Source organism: Melospiza georgiana, chromosome 18 (genome assembly GCF_028018845.1).
Source record: "Melospiza georgiana isolate bMelGeo1 chromosome 18, bMelGeo1.pri, whole genome shotgun sequence".
NCBI classification, from domain to species: Eukaryota; Metazoa; Chordata; class Aves; order Passeriformes; family Passerellidae; genus Melospiza; species Melospiza georgiana.
Window position 1 is genome coordinate 3751609 of NC_080447.1, and position 10813 is coordinate 3762421.

At 48.7% G+C, this 10813-nt stretch overlaps 1 protein-coding gene across 1 annotated transcript; it reads right to left on the reverse strand.

Moving 5' to 3' along the window:
* Nucleotides 1-6988: 6988 nt before the first annotated feature.
* On the reverse strand, nt 6989-10718 carry RPL6 (ribosomal protein L6). Its single transcript, XM_058037247.1, has 7 exons — nt 10624-10718; nt 9822-10070; nt 9632-9730; nt 9111-9254; nt 8261-8309; nt 7564-7748; nt 6989-7183 (listed from the first exon to the last, which is right to left on the reverse strand). Exons 2-7 carry the CDS (start codon nt 10068-10070, stop codon nt 7031-7033), a joined length of 879 nt encoding a protein of 292 aa, XP_057893230.1. The 5' UTR covers nt 10624-10718; the 3' UTR covers nt 6989-7030.
* Nucleotides 10719-10813: the final 95 nt, after the last annotated feature.

The window sequence follows — 10813 nt, forward strand, 5'->3', positions numbered from 1 at the left end:
CTCAACCAACAGGACACCACAGCAAAGAGGGAAACCAGGATTTTAAATGAGGATTTTAAAAGGGGTGGTGCTTGAACTTCCATCATCTTTTGTCTTTTACTGCAATTCCTAAATCAGATCCAAGAGTGTGAATTCCCAATTAGCAGCTTTGCACTGGCATTGCAGCACTACCAACCCCTTTTCCTGGCAAAGGAAGGCAGGGCAGTGAATCCCTGGCCTGAGCAAATGTTAGTCTGTGCTGATTTTCTCTTCAGTGGTGACAGGCATTCAAAACAAAGCTCAAACTGAAAGCCACTAATTGAGAGCTGAAGGCAAGCTGTGCAAAGTGGGATAAGTGCAATGGTTTTCCTCTGGGAAGAACAATTTTGCTCTCTGTGTGGTGCTGTCTTGCAGCTCTAAGTGCCCCCATCTCCAAAGGTGCTCTTCCCATGGAGCCTTCCTTCCTTGCTTGCAGCATTTCTCTTGTTCTTTACAGTGTCTCTTTCCTCTTTCTCCAGCCAAGAATCTGCTTTTAAAAGAAGAGTAATAACAATTATACAATAAAGAATCTGCTTTTAAAAGAAGAGTAATAACAATTACACAATAAAGTCCCAGGGAGTGAGCATGTTGACAGGATATAAATATGAGGGAAGCAAACAGAAGAGGCTGGAGATGTGTGCTGTGGTTTGGGATGCTGCTGATTTATGTGAGAGGTGCAGTCCTCTTGTGCTCTCTATCATCACTCACCTATTTTTTTCCTATTTTCCTTCCAGCCAGATGGCACAAACCAGGAAAGGCCAAATAATTAATCATTCCACATTTAGGCTGGACTGGCCCCTGGGTGAAGCCAGAGTGGTTGAGAATCTTTTCAGCTTCAGGAGAGTTTCTTTCTTTGTGGTAGAGGTGAGTTTATGGCGCTGCAGTCCTTATAAAATCCTGGTCCTGACAGGGAATAGGAATTGTTTTATAAACCTTCACTTTATGCTTAACAACAGCACAGTGTTTCTTTAAAAAGAACATCACAAGGAGCCTACAGAGAGCCAGGAAGAACTAAACTTCCACTAAAATAACCCCACAATCAATCAATTAACCAACAGGAGAAGCAGAGCAGTGCTGTCAGTCACCCAAAGCCACCAGATCACCCTTTGATGAGATTGTCATTTCCCAGGCAGGTGACACCAGCCCAGCCCTCCCTGCAGCACAGGGAGCACATTTTGTGTGCTGGGCCTGACAAACACATCCAAAAGCCATTTTCTAGGCTTGATTACCCAGTCTGCCCAGGCTTGGGGTGGTGGCAATTGAATGACATGAAAAGTTGAAGCTCAGGGTGACAGGATGGGAAGAGTGATAGAAATTCTAATGAGAATTATAAATCCCCAGGAGCAGCTGCACTGCCTGGCTCACACTGGGACACCCTTCTCAGGCACTTGTGAAATCAGCAGTTATTTCAAGGGAGCCCAAACCACACAATTTGTGCTGTTATTTGGATTATTTTAATTCTGTTTTTTATTCAAGCTGTCAGGCAGTTTGGGGATTAATGGGTTGTCTGTGTTAGAAGGCAGTTGCAGAATGATGTGAGACATTGCCTTGATGAAGTTCTGTTTAATTACAAAGCAGGCAAGTCTTTCCTGGAGTGCTGGATTAAACAAACCACACATTTTTATGCTCAGTGCTTTGACCAAAGCCAGGGTTTGAACAAAAAACAAAACCCAACCCTCTCAAAATTTCTCTTACATCAGCAGCCTCAAAAGGCAATTTTCCTTTTTCTCCCCCTGTTCTGGGCATGTTTGGCTTTTTTCTTTCCACAAACACAAAGCTCCAGGTTTCCAGTGGCCTTTTTGCACCTTGTCAGCCCCCAGGGAAGCTGATGTGGGTGATGTTCACTGTACAGGAGCTCTGCCATGTGCCTCTCCTTTGAGCAGGAGTTGCTGTGCTTTCAGTGCCCTCATTCCACAGGGACATTTGTTCAGGTTTGTGTTTTCTTGAAGGAAGAATTCTGGTTCCCCACCAATTTCTATGAAATTCCACAAAAGAGATTTTCCTTTCAGCTCAGCAGGACGCTCTCAGCAGAAATTTGAATGGTGCCATCATTTTGAGGGTGCATCACCTTTTTTAGGGCCTTATTCTGAAAAATGCCTTTCCTCCCTTGGGAACCAAGGGCTGCTTTTGTACATTTTATCTTGGGTTTTATTCCCTCTTGTCCAAATGGCCATTTTGAACAATAGCATCCCATGTGCAGCACGTGGTGATACTTGAAAGCCTTCATTTTAAAACCTAAAGCATCTGTCAGGCCAGTGGAAAACCTCTACATCCACTAGGACTGACAAAAGAGATGAAAATTAAATTGCTTCTTGTTTAAACTTTATTTTCTCCATCAGATTTAAGGGCATTCCTTGGGGTGGCTCTCTGCATCCTACACATTTGTTCCAATGGATTGAAGAAATCATTTTACCTTTGTGTGGTTTCTTGGTGTTCTTCTTTTGCCCTGTGCTGGGTGTCACAAGGCCAAAGTGCTCAGCAGATGTAAAATATGAGAATCTGGTTATGATCATCCTTAAAACCAATCTGCAGGCAAAGCACCAGGAACTGCTCATTGGGCAACTGCAGAAACACCCAATGGATCCAAAGTTTCTGAATCTTTGAGCTCTGCTGCCCTGGACAAATAAAACAGCCTCAATTCTGCAAAAAAATGACATCAAAACTGATAAATAGGACTATGAGAACATTTATTCTTTGTGCCACCTGTGCCAGTCTTCAAGACAGCACAACTTTTGTACTTTTTAGTCTGAAATGTTGATATGATCTCATAGAACAAGATCAGATTAATGGATCAGGTTCCCTCTCAGTGTCAGCCAAGCAGACACTGCTTATTCTTTTATGTACTTCAGAAAATGGACATAAATTTTCCATTTTCTCAAGTTGAAAACACTTCTTGAGACCAGACTGAGAAAGTATTTCTGCTTTCTGCAGTATGTGAGCACAGACCTCTCTGAAAATAAGTGACTTGCTCAGGATCACACAGAAAATCAATATTGCTGAGGAAAAACCATTGAATTTCTTTCATCTTAAGTCCTACTTTGACTACTGTGCTTCCTCTCTCCTCATCACTATTACAACTAATAAGTGTTTATGTCTGATGGAGTGTGAACCATGCTTAGGTCAGAGAAGCTGCTGGCTCTGTGTGCAATCCATCATGCAAAGTCATTTCCCCTGAGATAAACACTGAAATAATGGGGGAAAAATAGATAAAGGGGGCAAAAAAATCCAGCCAGCTGCCAAAAATGGGGGTTTTGACTGATAGCTGGGAGAGGGTTAAGACTGCTCTGATCTAAACACCCCAAATGAAAAAGCAACTAAATAAAGATAAATGTCCTGGCTGCACCCATGTCAAATTCCACATGCCAGCACCCCAGACCCACCCTCTGCAGTGACTCAGGCACTGCCTGGCTTTGCTCAGCCAGTGCCTTCCAGAACAAAACATAACAAGGGCTATTATGAATAAGATCCTTAGAAAAACAAGGATTTAATTGCTGTAATTGCTTAAGCAATGAGTTGTCAAGTGCTCAGTGCAGACTGTAATGCAGGAGAACTGGAGAAATGGAATTTATAGGGGAATAGTGGCTGGGAACCTCAGTTCCTCTTCCCAAATCAGGAGCTCTTTATGGTGTATCCATAGGATTGGAATTTATTTGATTATTTGAGTTTGTGGGGACATCCACAGTGAATTTCTTGGCAACAGTTCTGAACTCTGAGGAGAGGGAGGGCAGGGATCAGGTGGAAACAGGCTGGGAGAAAAAGGTTCAGCCTCTCCTTCATGAGAAGGCACATCCTACAGCACAGGTGAACTGAGCAGCCAATCCCTGGACATCTGGGAATTTGGCAGATTATCCTCACCACCTGGCCAAAAAGGTGTGGGAGTCGCATAAAGCACCTTCACCCTCCAGCAAGAGCATCCTCTCTTAATTGAGGTTAAACCCAAGAGTGTCACAGCTGAAATGCCACAGGTAAGTGTTCTCTACAAACCTGGCACTGGAAAGGATTTTATCTTTGTCTTGCAGATCAGCCTCAGTTTCTCCTGAGGATCCTGTCCCAGCAGGACTCTCATTCCAGAGGCAGTGGCTGCTCCCTGAGCCCTCTGTGGCAGCTGGACAGAGCCTCACTGGGCTGGAGCTGCAGCCACCAGGTCACTGCACAGCTGACAGGTAAAAATAGGTGCCTGGAGATAACAAGGCATCACATCTTATTATCAATTCCCTGGGAAAGCCAACATCCCTCTCTCTTTCCTCTCCAAAGGATGCTTTATTATAATTACATCTCACTTTATTAGGCAGCTGAAGCAAAGAGCACATTTGATGCTAATGAAGTGCTGCTGTGGTTGAGGCTGTCACTATTTTTGGAGCTGCACATCTCCAGCACTTTTCATTGGGTGATGGAGGCTTTGGATGTCTCTGGCTCCTTCTGTGGGGGCTGCCCAGGAAAAAGCAGTGACTCAGCGAGCCCAGCTGCAGAACTGCTCACATGGAATGGGAAATGCTGGGGCCAGCCAGAACACACACAAAGGCTCTTTATGTGCTGCAAGTTGTGCTCAGGTAGGGGCCAGCATTATCTGGATTAAAAAAATCCCTCTGTGCTGGTCACCTGCACAGGCCTCGTTTGTCCTGTTTTCCATCTCTCACCCTGCAGCTTTTCATAGAAGGCAAATTGCACAGAAATCAGGGAAAATATTTGGGAGGTTGGAGACAGACACATCACAGCTGATCACTGGCTGCCTCTCCTTTTGCAGTATGAGGGGTTTGCCATCTCCAATTCCTGCAGCAAAGCCCTCGGAGCAAGGCAGGATTTGGTGTTCCAATTTCTCTGCTCCCACATCCCTTGGTGTGACACTGGCATCCAGCTGGGCCAGTGACTCAGCCCAGGCACTGACAGGAGCAGAGATCCCTCCCTCCCTCCCTCCCCACCTTGCAGGGTGTGTTACTGTCACCACCTCATCACACAGGTGACAGGAACAGGGCAATGGCAGCCCTGCTCCAGACCAGCAGCTGTTGATAACCAGCTCCCATTTCCAAATCACTTCCTGACAGCACTGGCAGACACAGCCTCCCCTCCCAGCAAACAAGGTTAATGGTTCCTCCTGATCCACAAAGCAGGAATGTGTCACAGCAACCAGGAATTCCAAGAACACCATTGCATCTCCACACCCAACTGGTTTTGGGGCTGTTTTGTTACTGCAACTTCCCCACTACCCCAGGGAAGGGAATGACTGGAGCATTAACATGTCCTGCAGTTTTCCCTCAAGAGCACAAGGGTGTGACTGAATTTACAATAACATGTGCCCATACAAACTCTTCTGAGTCTCCTTGCTGGATGGGGATTTCCCCATTTTGCTGTTCCCACACACCATTTTTAAGTGAACTTTCTAAGCATATTTGGTTAAGGTTTTTCTTAGACCTATCTTAGGAGTAGCAGGGAGATGTCTACAACCCTTCTGTATCATTTTATAGCGGATTTATATCAACAGGCCATTCCCAGAATTGCAGGAGAAACTCCCTTTAACTTAAAAACCTGTGACTAATCCCATTAACCAGCAAAGCACACACAAGAGGAGATGTACCCAATAACAGACAAAATTCCAGTGTCAGGGAAAATAAGGAACACAGGGCAGAACACAGCACAGAGCAAGAGACTCCTCCCAGCCAGGCCAGGAATTGTGCACAGGGCACAGGCAGCTCACTGCCCCCCTCTGCTGAGCCTCACCGATACTTCACAGAGAATTCCAGGCTGGTCTGGCTTGGAAGGGACCTCACAGCTCACCCTGTCCCAACCCCTGCCACTCCACCATCCCAGGGTGCTCCAAACCTGGCCTTGGAGACTTCCAGGGATCGAGGGGCAGCCACAGCTGCTCTGGGCACCCTGTGTCAGGGACTCGCCACCCTCACAGGGAACAATTCCTTCCCAATATCCCATCTAACCCTGCCTCTGGCAGAGGGAAGCCAATCCCCATGTCCTGTCACTCCAGGCCTTGTCCCAAGTGCCTTTCCAGCTCTCCTGGAGCCTCTTTGGACATTGCAAAAGGCTTCAAGGTCTCCCTGGAGCCTTCCCTTCTGCAGCCTGACACCCCCCAGCTCTCCCAGCTGGTAATTAGCAACAGGAGGATGGTGGGAGTGCCCAGAGCTTTCACTTCAGACACTTTAACAGCACCAGACTGCAGCCCCTTGGTGCAAACCAGGTATTCCACAGGTGTCCAAGTTCTCCCACTGCCTCTGGAGCACTCCAAGCCCAATTCCCACTGAGCATGGCTTCCACCTCAGGGAGGGCTGCATTGCTCTCTTCCCCATCCTGTTTTCATGGAGCCTGGGTGAATTTGTTGAAATCTCTATTTCTCGTCAAGTCTAACCCCGTTGGCTACCTCAGCTCAGAATGACTGGGCAGACAGATGGTGCAGTTACATAAACCTGGATTCCTGCAGGATCTGGCTAAGGAAGAGCTCCAGAGTGCCAGACTTGGTGAACTGTACATCCCTGCTTTGTGTAGAGCATTGATTTCTGCTGAGTTCAACACAGCACTAACCTTCTCCACTCACTTTCAGACACTTCCATTCTGCAAAACTGTGGAGCATTCCCAGCATTTCCACTTCAAAATCAAAGCATAGCTCCTGAAATGCCTCTCAGAAGTTATTCAGTAGCTGAAGTTCAGCACAGAAATATTCTGTCTTCATTTTATCCTGCACTGAGTCCAGCCTTAGCTGCTATTCCAAAGCAAAATCTGTTCAGGATCCTTTCCCAGCTTATTCAGAGTTAAGAAAACTGAATTCCTGATTATGTTAAATAGTTAAAGAAATTCAACAACCACCCAAAACTACAACAGCCAAAACTCCTACACCCCAAACTTCTCCAAATTTTGATCACTACCCACAACCCCTCAGAGTTTCACCCAGCATCAACAAGCACTGCCAGAGCCGTACAACACCTGCTGTTGCACACTGCAATGAACACACCACAAATCCTTGCTTTTTTTTTTCCCTTGGGAGTTTAATGTGGTGCTTGCAGGAGGCTCAGAACACCAATTTGTGAGGATAAACTCCATTTGAGAGAGAGAACGTGGAGCGCAGGTACCCCCGGAGCTGAGGCACCTTCCTGATCCGCGCCAGGATCTGGGAATCCACGGCCTTCTGGTCTGTCTTGCGCTGCTCCGTCAGCTCATATTTCTGTAAAGCACAGAGAGCAACCTTAAAATCCTGGGAGAAACTGAAGGATTCTTTAGAGAGAGGAGGAAATTCAGGGCAAACCCTGAGTTTTGGGATTTAAAAAAAAAAAATCTTTCTCCCATTTGTTCTCGATAACGGGAAGGTGGCGGAGCACTGACACGCTCCTTGGAGCCAACACAGTGACAGCATTTCTTGGTCAAAAGACCTTTAACTCCTCCTCTGAGAAAAATCCCCAAATTTAAAAGGAGGTTACCTCATTTTAATGGCATCACCTCACTTTTTTAATGACCACTTAAAATCCACCATTTTTTTCCCTGCTAATTCCCCCTTTCCAGCCTGGCCTGGAGCACTGAGAAAGAAAGAACCACCCTGTCCCTTACCTCTTTCTCAGTGTCAAAGATCTCTCCTTCCTGGTGCTTGGGCTTCCTCAGCCTCTTCTTCTTGAAGTAGGAATCCGTGAGATGCTTGGGAATTTTCACCCCAGTGAGATCCACCTTTGTGGATGTGGCAATAACAAATTTCTGGTGGGCCCTGCGCAGAGGCACACGGTTGACAGCCAGGGGGCCTAAAGGCAGAGAAGACAAAAGAGAACAAGGTCAGCTTTTCTGGGGAAAATCACTGCCTTGAAGCTGAATTTCTGTAGTCTATGTGATGACCAATTCCTTCAGAGTTGCCTACAGATAATATCTTAACAGTCAAAGCCCTCTAGAAATACAAAAATCTCCTTTCTGAGCTCTTCCAGTCAGATACTCAAGCTTAATTATCTCCTCTCCACCTCCCTGCAAAGTCACAAATGGCAGAATCATTAAGGTTGGAAAAGATCTCAAAGATCATCAAGTCCCATTTTGACAGATCACCACACTGCCAACTCCAGCAGAGCACTGAGTGCCACATTCAGCTGTTCCTTGGACACCTCCAGGAGTGGTGACTCCACCACAAAACGTGATTTCACATTGATGTGGCAAACCAAACACATGCAGATCTGTTGTACTACTGACTCCAGAGACAAACTTGTACTTAAAAGACCCAAAGAACTCTCCCAAAACAAAAATACCGTGCTTAAATACAATTTTTTACCTGTAACAAGCAGAAGGCCAGTATCAAGCTGCTTCAGGAACACAACACGCTGTAAAGAAATGAGACAGGACATCAATCCTCAGGTCCCAGTGCTCCCACACCACAGCCAAACTGGGATTGTGCCTCTGTTACTGGTACAAGCACTGACAGTGCTCCAGGGGTGGGTCAGCTGTGCCACCTGAGGAGCTGCCACCTCTCCAGCCAAGTGTGACTCTTCATGAGCTTTTTCTCCCAAGGCTGAGCAAAGGAAATTACTCCAGTTTAACTCTTCCCCATCCCATGGCAACAGCCATCTGAGCACCCAAATCCTTTGTGTGAGTTACAGGCAGGAACTGGATAAACACCACAAGGACTCTGTAACCTCACACAGTCAAGAGCCATTCCCCTGTTGTGTTTTGCTTCATCTGGTCAAGGTTTCCTTCTCTGACAGCATTCTTTATGGAACCATGAACATCAAAGACAGAGAATTCAAGACAGGAATTCAAGATGGTGACAAGAATTCAGGATGGTCCATCCTGAGGATGGAGAACCCAATATAACAATCAATTATACCCTGATAATTAGATTAAGAATGAAAGTCTGTAGGACAAAGTTTTGTCTTTGCAGGAGCAGAAACAGGCACTGGCTTTGCTCTGCAGCAAAACTCTTTGCACTGTGTCCAAACAACTGGCTGAGCCTGTTTTACTTCCAGCTCTGCTCAGAACAACCTTAATTTACAAACATTTCACCCCTAAAGGCTGGACAAGGAGAACACCCAGACAGAAGTCACACATTTACACCCAGTGGCCCAGCTGGGAGACTGAGGGTGCCTGAAAGGCTGGCAGAGCCTGGGAGCAGGAGCAGTGCCCACCTTGCCGCGGTGCCGGCCGGTGAGCAGGATCAGCACCGTGCCGGGGGTGATGGACGAGCGCAGGCGCCGCTTGTGCTCGCAGAAAGGCTTCTTGCCATGGCTCAGCAGCTTCCTGGGAACGTCCTCCGTGGGGTAGTACCTGGGCTGGGAGCACAGGACAAACATCTTGTACCGCCTGGGTGTCTCACAGCACAGCAACTCCTCAAAAAGCGTCTCCCTATTTCCCTGAAGTTCAGCTTTCTGAAGGATTTCTGCTGCACATGGGCTTGGAAACACACTGGATATTTTGGAATATTTAGTGTCCAGCTCTGTATTTGTGCGTGTACTTCCACCATGGCACAGAAACACACAGGACAGAGAATTCCCACCTGAATTCCCACCACCTCCCACAAATGCTGGGTCCATACTCACAGAAAGCACAGCACAGGCTGAGGCCCCTATATTACCCCAAGCATAAGACTCCATCACCCAGCCTAAAGCCCCCTGCAGCAAACCACGAGCATCCCGGTGCTTTTCCGTACCATCTTCCGGATTTTAACCACCCGACTGCCTCCATTCTTGTCTCCACCCACTGGCTTAGTGATCGTGGCACGGGGCATCTCCTTCTTCTTCTTCTCTATCTGCAAGCAAAGAACGAGGAAAACTCAGCACATTTCAAACCAAAGGCACCACGATAAACCCCATTATTCCCCCCAGATCTCTCCACCCTACCTTTGTCTCTGGGGCCGTGTACTTGCGCTTGTACAGGGCTTTCCTGGCGTACATGGCAGAGCGGGAATACCTCCCGATGCCGCGGGCCAGCACGGGGTTACGGCTGGCATGGTATTTCTTCACCCTCTTCTTCTTGTCCCCAGCTGCTTTCTGGCTTGGCTTCTGCTCCGCCGGCTTCTTCTCCCCTCCCTTCTTCTTGGCCGGCTTCTTCTCACCTGGCTTCTTCTCCGGCGCCTTCTCGCCCGCCATCTGCGATCACGGACAGCAGGGTTTAGAGCTTGTTACAAAGCACACAAAATAAAAATAAAACAATCCAAACCATCCTTCACACCTTTCTAGTAGCTGTCAGCCACCTCCTCCGGGCGCAGCTGACTTAGCCCTGCTCCCTGTGCGCCTCTACACGGCTTAAGCTGCTCCTGCACGCTGGTTACAACAACTCCAGCGCACATCCAAGCGCTCCTCGGTGGGAAGCGCGAAGACACGGAAACACATCCCGAGCCTGCAGCCGCCTCTGTCCCGGCACCGCTGAGCTGCCCGGCCCTGCCCCAGCGGTCTCCCCCGTCCAGCCCCAGCCCAGCTCCCGGGAAGCTCCGGAGCGGCCTCCACATCCCGCCGCGGCCTGGCCCGCTCGGACCGGCGACACTCCCGTTCCTCCCCACCCCCGCGCCCATCCGGGCCCATCCGCCGCTCCCCGAGGTTCCCGGGCCGCGCCTGTGACCGCAGCGGGGCCACCGGCGGGCGGATGGCGGCGGATGGAGCGCGATGGGCCCGGCGCCGATAGCGGCAGCTCCGCCATCCTCACCTTCCGGGGGAGCAAAAGGAACTCACATCCGGGTGCGCGGGCTAAGGACAGCGCGGCGTCTGACGTCAGCGCGCCGCGCGGGGCACCATGGGACTTGTAGTCCGGGACCGTCCGCGCTGCCCGGGGCAGCCCCGGGTCACCAGCGAGGGGGACACCGGACCCCGCGCCCGCTCCGGGGGCTGCGGGACCC

What these genes read in the sequence shown, in the direction of transcription:
- RPL6 (XM_058037247.1), bottom strand. Translation starts at nt 10,070, where the DNA reads ATGGCGGGCGAGAAGGCGCCGGAGAAGAAGCCAGGTGAGAAGAAGCCG. An exon ending in ACACGGCCCCAGAGACAAAG is followed by an intron (nt 9,731 to 9,821) that starts GTAGGGTGGAGA and finishes CTTTGCTTGCAG; the next exon opens with ATAGAGAAGAAGAAGAAGGA. An exon ending in TCTTTGACACTGAGAAAGAG is followed by an intron (nt 7,184 to 7,563) that starts GTAAGGGACAGG and finishes TGTGCTTTACAG; the next exon opens with AAATATGAGCTGACGGAGCA.